This window comes from Prinia subflava, chromosome 9, assembly GCF_021018805.1.
Source record: "Prinia subflava isolate CZ2003 ecotype Zambia chromosome 9, Cam_Psub_1.2, whole genome shotgun sequence".
NCBI lineage: Eukaryota > Metazoa > Chordata > Aves > Passeriformes > Cisticolidae > Prinia > Prinia subflava.
The window spans coordinates 14,980,076-15,003,733 of NC_086255.1; the positions used below are offsets into that span (position 1 = coordinate 14,980,076).

The following is a 23,658-nucleotide window of genomic DNA, read 5'->3' on the forward strand; positions in this document are numbered from 1 at the left end:
ATAAACCCCTTATAAAGAGAAAAAAACATTCTTTGAGCTTGGAGTACTGGAGTGTGACAGTGCTACAACTATTACACAGAAAGTAAAATCCTGCTATTTGACAGAAGAAGAATTCTACCAATTGCAAAATAGCTACAGAATAATTCTTAGATCTGATACTACAGCTTTTCAAAACCTTGTTACATAGTGTCCCATCTTCAGACATAAATTACTGGAGTTCTAATAAAATAAAAAAACAGTGGTCTACAACGTAGACCAATAAGTACAATTCCCTGAATATACTGCCTAAAGAGAATTTACTGAATTCAGAATTTAATCACAAATTTATTATTCCAGTACATTTTTACCCCCAACCTTTTTTCTGATTTGAAGTCTGGACCCAGAGTAAGTGGCTTTATTGACTCTGAAGAACATTAACCTTTGCTACTTATACAATAGTACACAGACAGGAAATGAGCAGAGTCAGACCTGGGCAAGGGTTTCTGAAACACTGATTTCATGCTGAAGGAGTTTGTCAAATGGAAGAAATTATTATGTTTGCAACATGGTTGTTTCATTTGCTACAGGAACTAGGTAATAGTCAAAAGAAGTTCAAAGGTTATTTCGTTTGTGACGGAAATTATCTTCCAAATTACAATAAAATGCTGTACATTTATTTGAAGTTTTTTCCTCAGAAACTCTCAATTACATATTCTGAAAAATGGAGTTTCTGACAAATTCTGACTGTAGAGAGTATTAACAGCCTAAGCAGCAGCTTAATACTGTCCCAGCCCATTGCTAGCATAAATGACCAGCTAAGCTCTGTACACCACACATAAGCTGTTCCTCAAATCACTTCAACTTTAGCTCAGGAGTTTTCCTTAATATTCCAGTCAGCTCCACGATTCCAAAACAACATTTAGATTCAACTGTGTCAATGCCATGGTGGTTCACATACATATAGAGTAGGTAGCAAGAAAATAAATGTTCACTGAAGTGCAAAAGCAGCTCAACCAAAGTTAACAATCCAAAAACACTGACACAGGGAAAGCAGAGACAGCAGAATACAAAATGTATTTTCAAGCCTGCCTCACATTGTGCAGTGACTACTTTTGTCAGCTGAGGGAGAGGGGAAGAGGGAATACTCAGAATAAACCAGAGGCTCCCAAACATGCCAAACTCTAGCCCCAGCTTCATTTGTTCTCTTGGTGCTTGATCTCCACCTCAAACCCAACAAAGACATAAGATCAATGAAGATGCCTAAAGCAAGATGCCATTTTATAGTTCGTCAGATTAGGCAGAAGGCTCATCTATACCATTTATCACATGAAGCCATATTATGCTTCCCTAAGTTTAGAGTCTTAAGAGTCATAGATGACTCTGATTCCAGAATTAAAACTCGGGAAAGCCTTCCAGTGAAGGACAGGGTAGCAAATAGGAAGACAAAGCTGTAGAGATTACCAGCTTACTTTATTCAAAAACTAATAACAAGTACTAGATGACAATTTTGAGCATGGTTATTAAAAAATAATAACCAAGAAGATTCCTCCCTATCTTAACACTGCAAGTATCTATGGCAGTGGTTTGTTATGCCCCCTGATTCAGTGAATGCCAACACAGTCAGAACCTGCTTTTCAGAAATAAAGCAACATGCTTGAAGTAATGAGGAAAAACAATAAACCAAGATCTGATCAGGGCTCTGTAGAAGATAGATATGGGTTGGGCTTCTTCAGATCATTTCTGCTGTCCTGGTTATTTAACTTAGATCCTAATTGCCTTTGAAGGCAGTTTAACACTGGTGGTTCTTAGTAAGTGTCAAAATTAATTCTTGTTTCTTTCTAATGCTACATAGGTGGTAAGGCACAAATAAACACCTGTGGAGATGAAAAGTGCCAGTGTGGGAAGATACTTGTGTTAACATTTTATATCTGGACTCTGAGTTCATGGCTCAGCCTTTCAGTCACCCTACTGCACTTGGTTTGAACCAGCTGACAAAAAGTTGGAGCTGAAAAGTTCCAGAATTCTAAATCCAAACTGAATGAGAGTCTTTATTCTATATCAAAGGAAATTCTGGAATTCCTGCCTCTTGGGGGCTAATTCTTCCCTGATTGTACATAACAATGTTCTTTTGGGGTATAGTTAATATCTGTAAGATGGTTTAATAGGATGCTGAATAGTGTCTAAAATAGCAATAATCTAATTAAATCAACTGAAATAAATTCTGCCACTAGCAAAGAGAATTAAAATTAAAACTGAAATAATGATATATTTAACTGAAAAGATACCACACAGTTATGAGAACTACCCTGATTAATTTTGAAGAAATTCGTGGGTAAAAAAATCACTGTCATGGCTTTGTCTGCAGAATTACTTTTCCCATTAATTTAATAGAACTATTTAGGTTACACTGCCTCTGAAATAAAAGCATAGTGAAAACTGAGAACTGTTACCCTGGGGAGCTATAAATCAGGCTTCTACAAAGGTTTGAATTGCCAAAGGTAGCAGATAGCAGCTTCTTCACCCAGCCAAGTAATTCAACATAAACTCAGCTGAACTATGTAAGGATTTGGCAAAGATTCACAGGTATCTTCTCTGGAAAAACTGCTTGAGGGTGGGCACTTCATTAAAATGCTATTTTTCTTGCCCAGTGTAACAGTAATTCTAATTCACTGGAGGCATAACCCATTTTCCATGGCTGTGGAACATATTTATTTTATTTTTGAAGCTAATCCAGCTCTGCAATGAAGCAGCATTAGGAAAAATCCTTTCCTTTTAGGATCAGAAACCTTACTAGACAGCATAGGGGAATACAACTTTAATATAGGATACACAAAACAAGCATTTTTGGTTTCACTGCTATTGTGCATCAGGAGCTTCTATTCAAGAAATCTTTTAGGAAAAGATCTAACAATGCAGAGAATAAATTACTTAAAAGATCTTCTTGTATTAAGTCAGGAGAAAGGAGGATCACCAACTGCAGCAGAAGGGACCCTATCACTGGTTATTTCTACCAGTTTTGTTCTGAGGGTAAAAATCACTGAAGTGAAGAGGACCAGTGAAAAAACTGTGCAATAGCACTTAAATTTACTTGAAACGTAATTTCACCCTCAGTGACTGCACTGCCTCAAAAAAAAAGTAGTAATTCACGGCACTCACCTCGTCTCATTAAATGCACTTTCAAAGACCAAAGTATGTCATGCTATGCTTGACTGTATCTTTTATCACCCAAAATAAAAGTAGACAAATCTCAGAGTACAAGACACTCAGGTACTCCTCCTCATGTCATGCTGGTAAGTTTTGCTTTAACAGATATTTAATTTAATGCAATAAAAGGAAAAGATCAGAAAACAGTTATTCAACTTAAATGACCAGTGTAGCTAAACTTAGAGCTATTCACTGATCTTAGATTATTTGCATTTAAATTATTTAATGTGTTAAACATATTCTATGCAAAACCCTGAAAATATTTCCCTGCCCTGTGAAAACAATGAATGGTGAATAGTGTGTTTACACATTGCCTTCTATGTACCTTTAGCCAAATAGTTCAAGGCATATTTGGTTCAAAATAAGATTGTGTAAGGATTCTCTTATACACTAGTATCTAAGAAAACCACAGTCATGGAACAACATGAAAATCTGAATGGACCTCAAAATTTGAAGAACTGTTAAAAAAAAATTTGACCACAAGCAAAAATATTAAAAACAAAGTGATTCATTTATTTTTGTATACATTATCTTGAGGAAGACCACCTGTTATTCACATGCTCAAACTACTTCTCTCCAACCTTAACTTCTGATTTCTTCAAAACAGAAAAGCAATTTGTATGAAAAATAGTTGTAAAATTGTATTTCAACCAGATTTACTGTACACTATTAAAATAGTTCACAAAGCTGACTTCCACCAGTCTGGTTTCCACTAAGACAACAAAATAGGATAATGGCCCATGTAAGAATTTAGTCACCTACTTGTTATTTAGAAAGTATGGCTCTCTCTGGGGACTGTAAGGGTTGCACAGCCTGGATGGTGCAGTTGTCCTCTGGCTTTCATGGAATGGGTCAGTTTGGAAGGGACTCCTGTGGGTTCCTGTTCCAACCTCCCTGCCGGGGCAGCCTCACCCCAGAGTACTCTGCACAGGATTGCATCCAGATGGTTCTAGAATATCTCCTGTGAGGGAGACTCCACAGCCTCTGGGCAATCTGTTCCAGTGCACAGTCACTCACACAAGCAAGAAGTTCTTCCTTTAGGGGAAGAGCATACTTGTCTTCCTTCCATGACATTGGTGCCTGGACATGGCCATCACTAATTATACCTTGATGCTGAATATTTATCACTTTTGGCTTGCACACAAGACTTTTTGTTGCTTACAGCTTTAGCCTCTCTGAATCCTCTATTTACAGTAAATTCACTATTCCACCAAGCGAAACAAAACTATGCTTAAGCTTTGAATCACTGCAAGTGCTGTCTCAATCTCATATAAATAGCGCAACTGTACCTGGAAGCTGTCCATGTAATTTCAAGCTTTAAAGCTTATGAAATGTACCATACCAAACTGTCACAGTTTTATTTAAAGTCATGAAATACATTGCAGAAGTTTTGCTTTTGCTGTCTTAGCAAATCCTTTAAATTACACTTAATTTCAATCAAGCATTTCAAATTACATCATAGAAACTTCCTGCATAAACAGATTTTGCCCAGTGCCAATCAATGACAAAACAAAACCATTTCAACACTGTTTGAAAAAGACATACAGACCAATAAGTATTGATGCAGATTTGGCATCTCATATATTCAGCTGAAATGTGAGGTATGCAGATGAATTTAGTTCTAAAACAGCTAACTAGTTTTGCATATGTGAACCCTTCTGTCAGCACATTCTTTGGAAAAAAGCTTTCTCACTCTTAAGTAACAGCCTGTAAGGCAATGGTACAGCACCCTTAGTTACTAGTCATTTTACAGTTTTAAATTATTCTGAAACCTGAAGGGAAAAAGGAACATATTCCAATATGTAGTAAGTACTGAGAAATCAGACTTGACTGGAGAGAAGATATGTTTTTATTATTTATAAGAGGAGGCTGTCTCAGACTAGACCTGCTCAGACATCCTGAAGTACCTAGTTTCTTTTGGCCTAATTAAAATCCTTAAAGATAACTTTAGAACTATGCAGACTGGGAGACAAGGAAATTCAACTACCTCCAATTTTGAAGAACAGAACTAAGAGATCAGTGTACTCCGCTGTTAGGTATTTTGGTGAATTATCAGAGTATGAGGTACTTTAGTGGAAAAAAAGCCAAACAAACAATAAAACCAAACAAATCCAAATAAACAAAACAACAACAACAATAATAATAATAACAACCACTAAGAAAGGAATGTAAAGAAAATTACCTCTACCTCTATCCAAAAATAAATTAATACGAGAGGATGAAAGAGAAAGTTAAGGTTTTTAGTATTTCTGTCTTTGGAGCTAATTGGTGACTGGCACTTTGCAGGACAGACTCCCACAAACTGGGAGAGCATTGGGCCCTTCCAGATCTGGATTAGCCATTATGTATAGTTATTACTTTACTTCAAGACCAATTCAGATGCATTATCCACATTTTGCTAGTGTTCTGCCAGAGAAGAAATATGGCCAGAGCTGGCTATAGATTATATAGGTACTCCCAATACCTAAAGGAAGGATGAAATGCTTGCAATGCATTGACATTCTAGATTTAAAAGTCAGAAGACTTTCCAGTTTTTTATTCCATCTCAGCTGCTCAGGTGCCACATTTCAAAAAGCATTAGTTGCAAACCAAAACCTCAGCTAAGTGAGAGATATATTGCTAGAACAATAACCTAGTGATCTCTTCAACATCATTAATAATGCAGCAGAAAACACAGAATGGTTAGCTGCATTCAAATTATATACTGAAATAAGTTTTTAAATTCTCCATTATTAATTATGAAAGGTGTATATTAAAAATGCTTTCATTAAACTGCTTGTCACGCCTTAATTTTTGCAAACAGTAAAAAAAATATTTTGCAACTAAGGTGGTTTCCATTTACTAGTTTAGAAATTTTTTTTGTCCAAGACAAAATTGCATGGTTCAGAATTATATTTCTGTTTTATTTACTCAGAATATCATAAATATATATAAGCTTATATTTAAGATAAAATATTTTGTTTTAAAGAAGGTAAAAGTTATTTTTATCTACTGATACTTTAACAAAATTAACAATCAACTTTATAGAAACAATTTTTGCTATCCTGAAGCTTTCTGGCAGTAGATCAAAAACATGAATTCAAACCCTCACCCATTTTAATTCTCTCTATCTGATTCTCTTGAGTGTTTCAAAAGGCTTTTTCCTTTAACATATCCCTTTGTCACAGAAACTTTCCTCAAAAAGTTCTTTTTCATGTGTTTCTACTTTGGCATTTCTAAAACCCAAAACGTTCTCTTTAAACAATTTAAAAGACAATATTAATGTTCATGTGAGGAAGGAAACATGCATTTTCAGAATGCCTGAATGATATTAAATGTTCAGCCTGGGTTTCACTTACTTGGCAGTGATGGGACGAACCATAGAATCAACCTACCATAAAAATAAAGGTTTCTATTTGCTTCCTGCTCAGCTGTACTGGAAGTTATATAAACATGACAGTTTTTCTATTAAAATTCCTTGAACTGAGAAATAGATTGCTTGCATCCACAGTGGGGGGAAAAAAAGACAACCAGAAATAAGACATCTCTCAGAAATTCTAACATGAAATAGGATTAACACTTCTGTTTGAGCTGACGATGTAATGGCCAAGGATGTAGGTGATTGTTCAAGCATTTGGGTTGGTGACAAAAACATGAGAAGCCAAATTTTGAATTCTGGCATTTTGAGGCAATATATGTAATTCAAACTTTAGTTGTGATTACTTTAAAGTATTTTATCAATCTATCCCATCAAAGGGGATATAATATCATTTCAACATTTGTGTAGTTTCCAGCAGACAGCTGCAGCGTGGTGAGTTTGAGTCTAGCCTTTTTACCAAATTTTACTCAAGTACTTCTGAAAAAAATATGCACAGTTTAAACTTCAAGCACATGTACCTTTTGGTTAGATTTAAGACAATTGCTCACTCACTCAAGTTTTTAGACTGAACTGTGAAATTTTTCCAGGATTGAGATGACATACAAAGTTTCAATAAGTGTACTTGCAGTACTAGTTACCCCTACTGCAAGTAAGGTAGGCAGGGAATTTTACAGAAGCTTAACACAGAGAAAATCAGATTGTTCCATTTCAATACCTAATTTGGATTGTGTAATCTACTAGTTTTGTCTAAGGGAAGAGGGCTTTACCCCTAATTTATGGGATCCACTTAGAACACTGGACTTTTGCAGAGAAAGGAACTGAAATTAAAAACTTGTCTGCTTGGTTTGCCAAGTGGATTTCCATCAGTGGTTTGCCAAGATAGCTGCGTGGTGTGAAGGCACTCAGTTTGTCAGCAGACTCCTGAAGCTGAAGTAGTTACACCCTTTGGGCCAAAATAGGTTATTCCATTTGAGAAAATCATTTAAACTGTACTATCAAAGGAACACTGCATCTGCACAGAGAAAGGCTGCCAATATATTCTACAAGTATAGGCATACCAGAAAAGCCTTTTAAAGTGTGGACAAGCCTGTCATTAAATCTAACTTCTAGCTTGAGTAAATCCCTCCCTTGTGAAATCTTGTTACCCTCCTTTATAAAATTCACTTGCTCTACTTCAAGATGTGATTCTCCATCAGCTAAGGAGCTCATGAAGTTGACTTAGTTGATTTAATTCTAGATTGAAAACTTCTCTGATTATTACTAACCAACTTCCTTAATTCCCAAACCACGGCAAGAAAATATCCTGCTGGAAAATGTAGCTTCTTAGAGTTCTCTCTGTGGATTCTTCCAGATGCAGACACTGTAAAGCTCTAGCCACATATTTTCAGAGAGTCTTTCAAAGAACCAGTCATATCATATATCTTGTGTTCTTCTTCTGATTTCTTTCTGAAAACAATCCTGACTTTTTCAACCTGCACTGTTTTGTGACCTCAGGTAATAAGACATTTCAAGGGTCTCTTCAATACAGGTACATATTTTAATGCTCAGGTGAAATGTGAAGATGCACTCCCTGGGTCACCATTTCTTGCCAATTCAATTTCTCAAACAATCAGTTGAAAGCTGTGGCTGTTGAGATGGTCACAACACACAGAGTGACATGGTAAAACTTCAGAAGGCTCCCTTTATTATGGCAGCATGCTAACTTTTATACAGTTCTTACAAACCTCGTGGGCAACTTTAATTGCTTATTAGCTTTCTTATTATTTATTCTATTGTTTAGTAAAAGGTATTTTACTTGTCCATCAGATCTATCTATTCTTGGATTGTTTACATATTTTCTTTGCTGATTCTCATGGGACAAATCCCTTGTTATTATGGGTGCATTTGTTTTTCACCCTCAGAATAGATTGTTGTGTTAAAGGAACTTCTCATTCCTAAAACAGCTTCATTTGGGAACTTAAAAATTGCTTGTTAGCTGCACTAGAAGAAATGACAGGCCAGCTTTGGCTCCTTCCACAGAAAGTGACCCCCTATTTTGTCATGATTCAACTGAAATCAATGTCTAAGCTCCCACTGACCTTTCAGTGAGAATGGATGGATGGGTTGTTCACATTTCATTTATGAGACAAGAATGGTGAAGGTAAAATCTACATTGGCTAAGTGTGGGTGCAGTACCATTCATTGTAGTGATATAAATGCATACTATAACACTGAGACATTTCACAAACAGCAATGAAATAAAGATATTATATCCAAAATATAACATCTCCATTGGATATCATATCCTATGACAATATTATGACTAGGGCAAACAAATTAGGTGCAACTGGACATTAACCACTGCAACAGGACCAAAAAATCAGGTGTGTTTCTTGTGTTTATCCACTAGACCTGTGCCTAGGTGTAAGATATGTCAAGATAAAAGGAAAATATTCTGCCATCTTTGATCAATAGCACAAGATAAAGCATGTAAGGTTTTTACTTTATGAACTAACATGAGTTTATATTTGTGTATATGAGAAGAAGCAATCCATAAGGCTTTAATGGGTTTGGGTTTTTGCACTCCAAGATAGCCCCTAGAGGTATGAAAGGGCAGATATCATAGCAGGTGATTACAACTAAGTTATCATATCAACAACTAAGTTGCTGCTATTTAATGCTGATTTTCCATTCTTCAAAAGATTGCCTGAAACATTTCCACCCACCTCTCCCACAGTGCAGCAACAATCCATAATATATTCCACCACTTCCAAACAGAAGGCAACTAAAAGGACTGTTTCTGACTATAATTCATGCCTTTCATACATGATTCAATGTAAACCTTTTTAGTTTTTCTTTGTTATCTGACATGTAGAAAATATCCTGTCTGACTCATATTACAACAACAAAAAAATTAACCACCAGCTACCTCCTTGTTATCATGTCAGCACACCACTAGCAAGATCAAGTCACACTTAATTAAAATGTTGTGGCTACTCTTGCTCACAGGGATCTGCAAAATGTATCCCCTAGTTGCAAGGTCACCGATGTTTGCAGCTTTTCTCATGATTATCTGACAGGAAAAAATCATTCTTAACTTATGCTGTCAACCATCTTTACAGCAACTGACCAGTCTACAATAAACTTTGACTCCTCCTAAAGGGTCTACCAGCAATAAGAAAACTCTGCTATAAATGTCCTGTTTTCAAGCCAGTTTCCTGGAAATACAACCATGGAAATTACAAAGTACAATACATAGTATAATTAAAACTTATTTTTGATCTCTTGACTCTAAACATCAGGCATTTGATCCTGCAGTCACTGAACACCTGGCATCTGAGCCTGCAAAACCTTTTTTGCTTGTGGTGAACCACAGAACACTATTGTTTGTCACAGTAACTATTCACTAAGAGAATGCAAAATTTTCAGAACTTCATCTCCAACACAGATGCCCTGAGAGACTTATGAGTAAAGCATACTAATAGTAAGAAACATACTCAAAAACACCAAGGCATCAGAAACTTCTCAGAGAAAACAACACACATCCAAGAAAGATCGCACACAAGACAAAATGTATTAAAAGGTTCCTACTTCTGTCCTGAATCCCTTAGGCTCAGGCACTGCAGTTCATAGGTAAGAGATGCTCAAGTACCATTTTCTGAAATAAAACAGGAAATAGAGGCTTGCTTCCTGCACCAAATGTGTCTAACAGAAAGCTGGCTAAGTGTTAGTAGCACTATTCTCTCTGTCTTAGCACATTAATTAAGCCTCTTAATCACAGCCAAGACCTATCCTTGGCCTATTAATGATACCTCACAGTTGACTTTACTGCTAGGAACCTAGTCTAAGACTGCTGCTAGAGTTGTTTCAATTATCCTTTATGCAGAGTTCTGATTTGATTTTCCTTTAGAAAGAATATCACTTTCTTCTGCATGTCTCTTAGTGTTACAAAGACAATTGTTCTGTCTCTCTTCATTCCATTCCCACCTTGAGTGGCCTCAATTTTCGAAGACATCCTCTTCTTAGCAGGTGAACCCCAATGAAAGTATTTTATAGATAACATGTAAGGAAAAGAGCCATCTATCAAACTAGGCACCTCCATCTCATCAAAGCCATGTATAGCTTTGATTTGACCTCTTGTATTTTATGTTTCTCTTTTATCTTACTACTTTATCTGAAATCTCCTCTGTCTTTTTTCAGTCTTGCTACTTCATCTTTCCCGGAGTATATTCCACTATCTTAATAATCCTCCTTGTACCTAATGCTCTATAACTTTTGGAAGATTTTTTACTTGCCAGTTTTATGTAGTATCATGAATATATTTTAATTTGCAACTATTTATTTGTGAGACAACTGCTAAGATACTTAGTGCTCATCCATATATGGAAAATACTTTTCAAGTAGTATATTTTAATTATTATACTTGAACATACTTCTTGGCCCAAGTAGTAAAATTTAAATTCACTGGCTGAGCATTTCAGAAATCAATGCATGGTATTAGCTGAATTCATGTCAAATGTCTATAAAAGGCCCTCAAATTATTGTGACTCTTCAGAGCAGTACTTCAAAATATGATGTCTCCCCATAATATCCACGTAAAAGGCAAAATAAACAAACATTTTTAAACATTCCTCACTAATGACTTGAAACATTTGCTTTTGCTACAAATTCTGAGTGATAATTACAGTTGATTGTTTATTCTCTCTCTAATCATTCAATCTATTATTCAAAGTGAGGATTTAGTAGAGCTGGACAAGAAAATGAGAAAAAAGCAAAAGGATTTAGGTGTACAGATGAAAATAAATGAGACAGAAATGTTTTAATACAAGTTGTCAATTCAATTTGTTGTCTAAAACCTCAATCAAAATATTTCAGTGATCTTGCAAAGGCATTGTGCTGCTTCACAGAGGTTTCTGTGCCTCTCACTGTCTCTTCCAGGTGCACATACCTTGTCTTTAGATGAAATGACACCCCATCAGTATGAAATTTCTATAGCTGAGGCTAATCACAAAAGAGAAATTCTGATTTGAAAATTCATCTTGCTGAACAAAAAAAAATTGAATTACAGCCCCTACCAGGAAAAGATTTACATTTTTCCACATTTCTTCATTGAGAACTGAAAATTTTCACAGAAAACAAATACTCATAAATATTTTGGTAGATATGTTACAAGTAACCCTAAACATAAATGTATGATTCCCTTCATTCACTAATTTAATTTCTGGGCAGAGAGCCCTTCTGGAACACCACTGATACTTTTTGGCCTGCAATGCCTCTTCCCAAAGAGCAATATACAAGTTCTCCCTACAACTAAAAAGAAAAAAACAAAACCAACAAAAAAACCCCCCAAACATCACTGAAAAGCCATTAAGATAAAATTCCAAAAAGAATTAATCAAATCTTCACAGAATTTAGACTTTCTTATGCATAATGGAGCATACCAGAAAATTCAAAACTTAGTGGAAATTACTTATTTTCCATTTATCATATTCCCTATGTAATAAGCCCAATATCAGTACCACAAGAAAGAACAAGTCTGGTAAACTGCTTGAGCCCTATCTGCCTCACTTTAAGTTCATTGCAGCACATGTAACATGACTCTGCTACAGAATGGTTCTATGGTTACCTTGCATGAGTTTTTATCAAAGAACTGCTTGTCCTTCTTTCTACAGAGTTTGAAAATGAAGCTCTTCCAGTCTATAAATACATCTCTGGACATGTTAGTGTTAGGTACCAATTATTTCTACAGCTTCTTTTTTAATCATACGAGCTTTTATTCCCCCATGACATATCATACTAATCCATTCCCAAACTACCAGAACATTCAAAGAGCAACAGTTCAACCCTAATGCAAGAAGCAGGTTTTCAGCTTATTAAATTATACTGATAAATCAATTTTAGTACATGCTCTGTATCATGCAACCTGCCTCCCTGCCTCAGCCCCAGATTATGTCATAATAATATACATTATTATTGCTGTCAGACTTGATTTGACTTGTTTTTTGAATGACGTAGTGACCTATTCAGACTGTCTTAGCACCAGTGCCTGTGTCCTGTGCAAAACACCTTTTCTGAATTTATTTAATACATGTTTTATGGTCACTGAAAATTATGTACTTGTATATTGAAAAAATTGTGTTTGAGGAAGGGCAAAGCATTTTCCCTTCCTAAACAACAGAGGAGTGCTTTTAAGATAAGTCATACCAGAACTTAGTAATTTACATGTTTAATTTCAATAATGCAAATAGCCACCACCACTGCATATGCTAATAGTTCCAAAATGATGAATGAATACTTTTCAGTTAACCTAGCATAATGAAAATCACAACCATTTTTATTGCTAACCTTTTTAAATGGGAATGGTCAGCAGAATATGAATTATTAAGTACATTTCAGTGATATAGTAGGACTATAAATAATTGTATCATACCCCTTTTATAACTTTTCAAAACATTCACTTTGGCAAAACTTGTCCAGAAAGTTGTGTAAATAATGCAAAATCTGTTTTTACATTTTTGGAATCCTAATGATACATTATCTTAAGGAGTGGCACTGCAGAAGGCACTGCAGCTTGGAGCTGGGAGCACTGTAATTCGTACTGACAGCTGTCACTGCTCCTTTCCACTTAGGTGGCTCTAATGAGCCTGCCGTCAGGAGGGATTGGTATTTGTTTCAGAGCTGGGACTTCACATCAGGAGAAAGCAAGTTAGCTGTTAGTTAGAGCCTGACACTCACATAGGGTCAAAACGGCAGAACCAAGCCCAGTGCTGAAATCTACTCCAGTAAAGACAGCACCTCTCTCTTGCACTGTGCTAAGCAGAGCCACTGGAAAGGCTCCATCCCCATCCAGGTCACCAGCCCAGCTTTCCACACCTCAGACACCCCAGATGACTTTTGTTGTTCCCACCCTGAGCAGGAAACCCAGAAGCCCCTCTCCCCATGCCTGCCCTCCTGCACAGGGAAGGCTTTATCACAGTGAGTCGTCTCTGTTACAAAGTGAAGGTTTTGAGACACTGTCATCCAAAAATGAGAACAAACATCAAACAGAATTATGGAAACATCAAAGATGCTTTTGAACAAACTATGGTAGATTTCCAACAATTTCTATTACTTTTTGGGTGAGTAAAAGGCATACTATGTTGAGTACTTTCATACATGAAAAGATTAAATTAAAACATATTACATTAGTACAGAATGAACCAATTTAAAAAACATTGGGCATCTACTGTTTAGGTATTAGATTATTCGTAAGATGTAAGACTAAATTTCTGAGGGAAATGTGCATTGTTAACTAACTAGTCTTCATACCATTTCATAAAATGCTTTAATGTGTGACTTCTTGTCAAATAATTTTCATCCCTTCTTAGTCATGCATCTTTCCTAAAGTCTTAAATAGATCTTTTTGAGTTCCACTTCCTTAATTTCCATTCACTGACAAAACAAAGATATGAATTTTTTGTCTCATCTCTGCACATTATCACTAGCATTGCACAAAAAATAGCTGCTTCTTTTGACATTGCATCTCTATAAATGGACTAAATGAGCTGTGAATATCAGCATTTAACCAATAAAAAGAGATCTTTATTTATTTAGAATGTATCAGATCTGCTTCATCTAAAAGTCTAATTGAAAAGGCTATTCAGGTCAGCTGTGATATTAGAAGACAACTGAATCACATTTAATGCTGCTTAAAGGATGTGAATGTGCTGAAAGAAAAATTAAACCATGGCCATTAAAATTTAATTTGACTTAGTGAAACCATTAACATTTTGGTTTTATGCAGTGGCAAGCATTCTAAAAATATTTCCATATAATTTAGAAACCTCGAAGTGCCAAATGGCTGACCCTTACATAGAAAAAATGATTGAAAGTGACCTTACAGGGCAAACCAAGAAAAAAAAGCAAAAGAAGAAAAATTGTTCAAATACCATTATTAGCTGTCATCCTGTTCTTCCTTCAGATATAAACTGTCTTCTGTTCTAGTAATTGCTCATTTTGTTTTTCATTTAACATTCAATTCATTTGGATATCAAATGAACATAACATGAAGATGTGGAAAGAAATAATCCATTTTTAAGACAATGTCCTGTCCTACTTCTAGTAGTGTACCTGCAATATGCTGCTTTGTCACCACAAGTTTGCCTTTGCAGTTTGAAAAGGCCACTCCAATATGCCTTATACACTGTAATGACAAATATTGTTAACAGCACAAAGTATCCATCAATGCAGTAACTTGAAAAACTTTCATCAATTTCAAATGAAACTTTTGTCTAGATTAAAATGGTAACAAATCTGATCATGTAGCATAATTAAAATTTCGGACTGATTGCCTGACAAGGAAGTAGAAACCCTTAGTTTGGTTTTTCAGTCTCATTTCTTCCAACCAAGTTTAGAAAAAAAGTAACTGCCACTACGAGACTTTGTTTAACAGACCCAAAACAATACAATCTGAGATTTCATATCTTGCTTGATAACATTATTTGAATTGCTCTGGCTTACTTACAAGTAGTCACCATCAGACTTGATAGGAAACAGAAAATACTAAACACTGTAAAGGCTCTTAGAAATGCCTTCCAGAAGGTATAGGGTGATCATGGAAACTGTAAGACTAAGGCAGGAGTTTTCTGGCTCTACATACAGGGTGTAAAACTTCTGGCTTTGCAGAAATCAGCCACCTCCATTTCCAGCTCCATGCTGGACCCATCACTTGAACTAGATTTGGAGATAAAGCAGCTACATAGCTAAACAGCATCCTTCTACAAAGAGGTAAAAAGTCTGTGAAATTAGGAAGGGATCAAGAACTGTAGGGCATGTAAAAAACTGAATCAACAAGTTTTTGAACGACTTTCAAAGTATAACCTCTGCTGAGTACTCAATTTTCTTAAGTTTCATAGGTTCTTACAAAGTTCTTTTTGTCTGTGACTCCCAAATACCTTATTCATCAGTTTCTACTTCATGATTCATTGTGGCTAATAATAGATGAAATGACTGGAAAAATAATCAAAGCTCTAATGACAAAAGGAAGTATCTGAATTACTCCAATAGATTATCTTTTAAATTGACTTGGCTAGCCATTAATTTGATTTTCTCCTTTCCCAACTTAATTTTTAATGGATTACAGAAAATTAAAAGCAGAAACTTGTGATGATCCCTGTCCTTTCACTGTTGCAGTGCTTCTAACTCTCACCAGAGAATATTTTTACATGTAGCATATCAATACCTCAAGTTCATACATCTCTAATCTTCGGGAGTTTGGGAAAGCAAAGCTGTTTTACTAAGCTTTAAAACCAGTTAGATCAGATTAGAACATCTCCGGGTTAAAACTGTTGGCCAAAGTAGGCTACAGTTCATCTGGGGAAAGGCTGTGCTCATGAATAGCCAAGCAGCCTCTCCACTCTGTTGCTGAAATAATTGTTAGATTATTGCAGGATCTGCTTAAATTTGAGTGTGAGCAAACTACCATATCAACCTGAATGTTCAGCAAGCAGCTTTCCTCACAGTTCCTTTATAGCAGAGTTCTCCCTGGAATAAAACTAAATACCTGCATATAAAAAAAACTTACTTCCTTAAAAAAAAGTGAACAGAAATTACATTATTTGGACTTGAGTACCTGAATACAGTTTATATCTTCCCTTATCAGTGTTTGTGTTTTGGACTAAAAAAAAAATAGCATGCAAATAACTGTAAATAAGAACAATATAAATGCAAAGGTACTCATAACAACAAAGTGTAAGTAGAATGAACAATCTCTGCTTAGGAGTTTGCTTAAAAACTTAATGCAAGGATCTTTTGCAAAATTAATTCTATTAGTTTAGCAAGTAAGACAGACCAGCACTATTTTAATCCTAGATCTGAGGAGAAAAAATAATTTGTATAATAGGGCTTCAAATAGATTTACTATGAGAACCTAAAAAAAAGTGGTGTAATGTCAGGTATTCTAACCTCATTGCAGAACATCTACAGCCTCCAAAAGAATAGTCTTATTAGTAATATCCAGTATCAAAAGGTCTTTTTATCAGGATCAGAACTTGTGATCAGATGGTCTATGATTTATCACGAAGTTCAGACAGAAACCATATGACAAGCTTGATTAAATTAACCACAAAGTCTTGCGTACATTCCAAAGCTTGGAAAGTGTAATATTCTTCAGACATTCAATCTCACAGTGTCTCCTTTGTGAGCATGTGCCAACACAGTTAGATAAATGTGATTCCACATGCCATATAGAAGTCTTATTTCTGAAACGAAGGTGCCACAGTAACCTTGGTTATTTATCACTGCATGAACCTGTAAAATAACCTCTCAAAGTGTTTCTTTGTCTCGGCTATTTCATCTTATCTCCAAGACTGAAAGATGAGATATCTTTAAATTATTTTCCTGGTACAGAACAGAAAGACCAGAATCCTGTCCCGTGTCATTACTTTATGCATTCCTTTGCCTTGCAGGAAATGTCACTGCACACAGGAAAGAATTTCTGCATTGTAATATACAGAAGTATGGCAGTGGTGCCTGACAAATACAGTCACCCTGTCCTTTGCTCTCTTCATTGCTTTTCTATTAAGAATTCTTATCTACAAATGTTAGAGAGTATCAAATCCTCATTTCTAAAAGATAATTTGAAATTCAAGCAAGGAGATAGTGATCTACACTCAGGTTCATGTTAGGACAGAATTAACAATAAGAAAGACTAGGAAAAAACTTCCCTGAAGATTGATACAGCACGGAAAAATTAACCTCCCACAAAGATTAAAAAAAAAGACAAGATACACTAGTTATTCTTCATGATGCAATGTCCGAAACACTTGAACAACTTCTTAAGAACTGCAATATGAAATTACCTAAAACAAAGCCTCTCCTTAGTCTACTTCACTTTCTCTAAAGGCTAAGGTAGGAGAAGCCGACAAAAGTGTGTCTAAGTAAATATTTGAGGAAGTGAGAAATGAAATAATAATACTAAGAGGATCTCTAAATAATTTTCAAAAAAAGTGCCTATTGATGATATAGTAACCATGTCCTCACATCACAGAGACAATTCTACTGCTGCAGAGCTAACCACAACTGTGCTACATGCAACACAATAAAACTGAACCCTAATTTGTAAATAATTTGTGAATCATATGGACAAAGCACACAGAAAACCATTCTGAAAATGTAATTCTTATACATACACATAAAATATTCTTATTACTGTATGTAATTCTTATTCCAGATCCTTTTCTCAACTTCTCCAGCCAAATTTGGAGGTTGTGAGTACATGTACTGAGATATGAAAAAACAGTAAAGAGACTGAAACCATAAAGTACATCTAGGATATAGTGCTTCCTCCAAGCATTTTTCCTCTTATGAAGCCCTCAATTTAGATCACTTCTTGGGGCAAAACCAAGTACCAAAAGCTAAATCAAGTTCACTAAAACCCAGGATTTACTGAATGCCATGGTAATGCTTCAGTGTATGGCAACCTTTTCTTGAAATTGCTTTGGAGCCATATACTAATATGGAACTACAGGAAAAAGGGGAAAACCTCTCCGGTTTCATTGCCATGAAACTTGGTGTTATTTTTCTACTTATCATTACTAATGACCCTACAATAATGCTGATATTGCTATTAATGGCATTAACATACTGCTAACATAGCAGGAATAAAATTTTCTGTAACATGCAGTGATATACACCAAATGAGACAATGACATTACTACAGAAATCTCCTTAATTCTCTTCATGGAAAAAAATTACTCTTTTAATATCCATGGAAAAAAAGTTGTCAGGTCCACAGTTTAAGTCATTTAAAAATGATACATATTAGCCTAAACTACACTCCTGCCTTGGATATAACTGGGAAAAGTGCATTATTAATGAGGGATGTTGCTTATTAGAATAAGGAGTTTCTTCTCCCCATCCCAGGGCCTTGGTTTATGTAGGAAAGGAAACTCCACCCTCAGTGGCTTTAGTAACTTATGAGGTGCTATTTCCCACCTCAGAATTTGTCTTATTAACTTAAATCTCAAAATAAGAAATGCTGAGCACTGAAAGTAATACCATGCCAATTCCAACAGACTTTGCATGGCAAATTCAGGCTTTCTAATAACATTGTCTATGGCACGATTTATACTGCACTACCAGCATCTTTGAATCTTCCTTCTCTGCAGTCATCCTCACTGATACCTACCCTGAACAGACAATTAAATTCATTCCACACCAGATAGGTGTGATTTATTTTATAACTACAATTGCTCATTCCCGTATTTCCATGCATTTCAGTGTTGCAATTTCTGTTACAAAATGACCCAGATAAGTGTTGGGAAAGGTTGAAAGAAAAAGCAAAACCCTTCCAACATTTCAGTTGAAACTATACCCACTGAAACTCAAGGAACATTTTACAAGCAGTTAGCCAAGTGTTCCTGCAGAGAAACAACAAGGGATAAACTTATCTAGACTTCATTAATTTCCTAATTTCTGCTCTTGAATTATTTCAAATTAGAAAGATATGAAGAGTTGCCATCATGATTCATTTAATTTTTTCAAATCTAGAAAAAGAAGCCATACAAAAGATTAGAGGTGAAAGGTGAATCAATCCCAAGAGAAGTCCATGAATAAGTTTGCTGATATTTAAAATAAAACAGAGCAAAACCTATTACTTACTTTAACTTTATACTATGCTTTTTAATTTTGATTAAAAGAATTTCTGCATCATCTGATTTCGTGACATTTCCAGAATTTAAAGGAAAATACCTAGTAATACAAATATATCCATTCATGTGTGTATCTAATAGATTTGGGGAAAAGAATGTAACTTTCATCTCTACTTTCATATTTCATCTCTACTTTCATATTTCATCTCTATTGAATCTCCATAGCTGTAGGTCTCTGTGGAAGTTCTGCTCATTGTAATTTATCCAGTTCTCCTGCACAGTAAGGTTTATGAGACTCATGACTTTCAACTCTCCAACCAAAAATCTGGAGGGAAACAATCAGCTCTTCATTTTTCCCAAGTTATGAAACAGGAATACAAAGCAAGACAATCTGGATCCTGGGGAATCAGTGTATCACCCAGAGCAATGGTGAGTTATTTTTCCTCCTATGTTAGCACTGCACAAGGTGTAGTATGAGGGAACTGTTTAAATGATACAACTTGCCTATTTTATTAAAATATTCATATAATGATGAAAGGAACAAAAAATCATCTGGCAATTGAAAAGTGTGAGCTCCTTAGCTTACACAAACTTATTGCTGAGGAGCATTGCCACTACAGCAGGCAGGCAAAAACAAACAGATGCAGTCAACCCTATTGCAACTCAGCAGCCTGGGACTGTCATAGAATTGCTCTCCTGTTGAATAAAAAAACAAACCAACAAACAAACCCACAAAAAATGTTGAAAACAAACTCTGATATTTTCCCAAGAAGCTTCTTTGATTTTTCCAAGACACAAACATCTTTTTTTTATGCACCTGCATAAAACAGTCAAGTGACTTCATTTTTTTCACTCACCTCCTAAAACCACCAGTTATGGTAACTAAAGCATCTGGTAGAAATGTACACACAGTATTCTTGACAATCAAGCTTACTGCATCTGCTTCTGCCTTAGACACACAGCTAACAAGGTCCTCATAGTAGAGAAACCCTGGAAAACAAAGGGGAAAGGTGCTGATCGCTCCACAGAAATATTAAAGTCTGCACAGCATTATTCAAGCCCAAATCACAGGTGGTGTGGGTACAAGAGCAGTCTCTTTCTTCCCTCATCTTTGTCCTTCGAGATAATATGGTTTTGCCATTAGAATTTGTAATGTAATTTGTCAACACAGCAGTCACAATAATTGCTCCACTTTATTAGGACCTCAATATTTATAAATTACTCTGACTTCCCTACCATCAATGGCATTTTTGGATGTACTGTTTCAAAAAGCAGTCTTCCAAAAATTATGGTGTTCTACACAAGTCCAGAGCTCAGAAGTATGTGAAATATCCCAGCTATCTTATTTCTGATCACAGAGCTTGCTTTGAAAGAACCCAGTATGGCAGCTTGCTTCACATTTGAATATGACACAAAAAAGAAAAAGGGACAAAGGAGCATGACTGTAAGAAAGCGGATCCAGGGGATTCTGAGGTGATGTAAATCACATGAACTTAATGTAAAAATAAAGACACATTATTTTAAGGTCATATTGTAGAATGTTTTCCTTACTGTAACTAATTTCTTTCTTTAAATTCATTTATTTATTTAGGGAAACAATGCATGCACACAAAATCTGTGGGGAAGCAACGTTATTCATGTGACCATGTTTAACACTTTAAAGCTAAGGTGTGCTAGGATTATACAAAAAAAAATTATAAGTTCTTTACTGCAAGTCTAGATTTATCAGTAAAGTAGGGCTGCCTTGAGGGAGACAGAGCTCCTCTGAAAAGTAGTTCTGGACTCTCCCAATTTTGTAATTTTTTCACAACCTGTACAGTAATGAACCATTAATAGTTTTGTGTATAAGAGATTTCATTTGGTATCTGTGCAAGCAATTTAAAAATATGCATATTCCTATGTTTTGAATGACACCATTTTTAATTAGGAGCTCAGCTGGTCCAAATATTTTTACCTAATAATTCAGTATTCACAAGACTGCAGCAAGAGAACAGATTAATAAATGAGCTTTGCCTTCCCCTGCGATTCTGTTATCAAGTTCTTAGAGCACTGAGATACAAGTTTTTATGACACTTTCACCTTACCTGCTTTCTGCATTTTTGACAGCTTCAGGGTCTTGTCAGCTTTTACCTCTTCCACAGTTCTCAAACCCATCCTGTACCACTTCTCAGAAGTCTTCACTCCCACTCCAAAGACTGAGGTAAATTGCTAAGGTCAGTAGAAAAACATTTCAGTGTTGTTCTCTAAAGAAGCAGTGAATTAATAATGAGTAGGTAACAACAAGGTTTCACAAGGAAAGCAATGGCCAGAGTTAATCCTACACTGAAGATGAATAGTGGGATATAAACACACAAATTCAGCTTCCCCTCTTTGCATGACTACATTGAACAGAGAACTGGTTTTATACATGGACAGGTCTCACTGACTTGAAATCTAAACAAAAACACAGTAGTAGTCCCAGCACCTTTATGTAATTTACTGAAATGTACACTTTTAACTAAGGTTTGAAATAAGGGTAGTACTCTTTATTTTTACTCCATTTCTTAATAGAAATGCAAACAGCAACATTAGGTTGCTGCATACCCTGACCTGATAGAATAAGAGATGTCACAAAATTATCTTCATAGTTTGACCGACATTACAGCTTTGTGCTATATGCACTGCCAGCTCTCAAAAAAAAACTCCCAAAAAAATAAAAAACCCAAAAACAACAGAAAAAGAAGGTAAAACGACCAAAAAACCCAAACGAACTAAGAACCAAAACCCCACACATGCATCCCCAAACAAACCAAAAACCTGACTCACAAAAAAAGAACCTAAAACATCCCCAAATCTACCAGTCCAGTAGAAATTTTTGTGTGGTCATATTCCATCTATTACAAATGTTCACTAACTCATTTCTCGTGAAAGGATGTAAAGCAAAAATGTCACAGCTGTAAGCATTATTCCATGGGTCGATATCTCACACGAACACTGATATGAAAGCAAGAGGGAAAACTTTCATGCTTGCCTAAAAGCACATTCTTTGTGTTCAGTTTGTCAATACTGTAGCTCTCCATGCTTTCTCTGTACTTTTATGGAATTCAATGAGTAGCTGTGTAAGACATGAGTAACTGCTCTTTTTCACTGAATCTACAAAACTCTGAACTCCAAGCATGCTAGCTTTATTTTGTGTTTTTGTGAAGATATTAATTCCTTGGAAATAATTAAGATAAAAAAACTTAAAATAATGGATAATATTAAAAAGGAATTGTCCTATATTTTCTATATAATGGGTGAAATTGCCTACTCTTTGTCTGAACCATGGGTGCTTCTAAAAGGATACGATTCTTTAAATACTTAGATTATCTTTTAATGTTTTTTGCTACTGTTGAAATATTTTCAAAAGGGTGTCTTACTGGATTCAAATGATTCTACGATTTTTAATTAACACTGAGACTGAGAACTAAAGAAAAAGGATCCCATGCACCCAAAGTTTTAGGGAGAAAAAAAAAGTGTGCTTTTTTTTTTTCTTTCCATACTAAGATCCACTGTTATTAAGCATTTTATAGAAGCTACAGGTGCTACCAGGAGTGCAGTACAAATAACAGGGAGCCCAATTCTTCAGGTGTGTGTGTGGGGGCACTGCTGCTTTTCAGCTTTCAGGTGAAATGAATTACACAAACTCACTCTCTGCAGCCCCCACTTCTGTAAAGAGGCAAACTGACCCTGTCAATGCATGTTCCTACATCTAAAACACTGATTGTCATTTAACTCAGTCATTTGATAACCATGCTCCTGGGGCCAGCAGTGATCTTTTAAGCCATGATAAGTGAAGCAGCAGGCACCAGGACTATGCTAAACAGTAAAATCTAGGAATTCACTAATATGAGATTCATCTTAGAATCTCATTAAAAAACTGGTGGAAACAACCAGTTAGAACTAATTCAGACAAAATGTTGGGACGTCTGCTCAGCTAAGAAGAGATCCACCTAAATAAGTTTGTTGTAATGTTGCATGTGAAACAAGGCATAAAGCGTATTTGAGATAATTTGTCTCCTGATGGGTTTTATCACAACCTCCAAGAGATTTTCTTAAACCTGAAGTGTAAGATTTAATAGCTGTTCCTCAATCCTGCTGTAATGCAATCATGCATGAATAATCAAGTCTGTGTCTTGAATCCTGCTATACATGTGAATCTACACCTCTTTTTGAATATTGCTAGAGATGGCATCAACACCAGTCTCTAAACTACTGCAGGTCAGAGAGAATGGAAGAACCTTTGGACAGCTGAAGTAAAAGTGAGTGATGCCAGGGAGAATGAAACACTCTCATTTGTCTTAATCTGTTTTAATTTGTCTGAAGACAGGATATTTATAAAGATAAAAATGCAGGTAAAATTGAAAAAAAATGTTTGCTCATCTTACATAGAGAATTCAATACATCTTTCAGTAAAGGGAACTGCAGTATCTACGTAGTTTAGATTCCCTGCAACTATGAAGTTGTGTGACTAAGACTCTACAATCTGCC

General features: G+C 35.7%; 1 protein-coding gene across 2 annotated transcripts in view; it reads right to left on the reverse strand.

Moving 5' to 3' along the window:
* DNTT (DNA nucleotidylexotransferase) overlaps positions 1-23,658 on the reverse strand; it is an 81,773-nt gene that overhangs the window by 39,093 nt on the left and 19,022 nt on the right. For both annotated transcript variants that reach the window (XM_063405575.1, XM_063405574.1), the window contains exons 6-7: positions 21,234-21,357; positions 20,007-20,139 (exon numbers count right to left, since the gene is read on the reverse strand). In XM_063405575.1, coding sequence (XP_063261645.1) covers positions 20,007-20,139; positions 21,234-21,357 — 257 coding nt within the window. The remainder of the gene's footprint in view (positions 1-20,006; positions 20,140-21,233; positions 21,358-23,658) is intronic.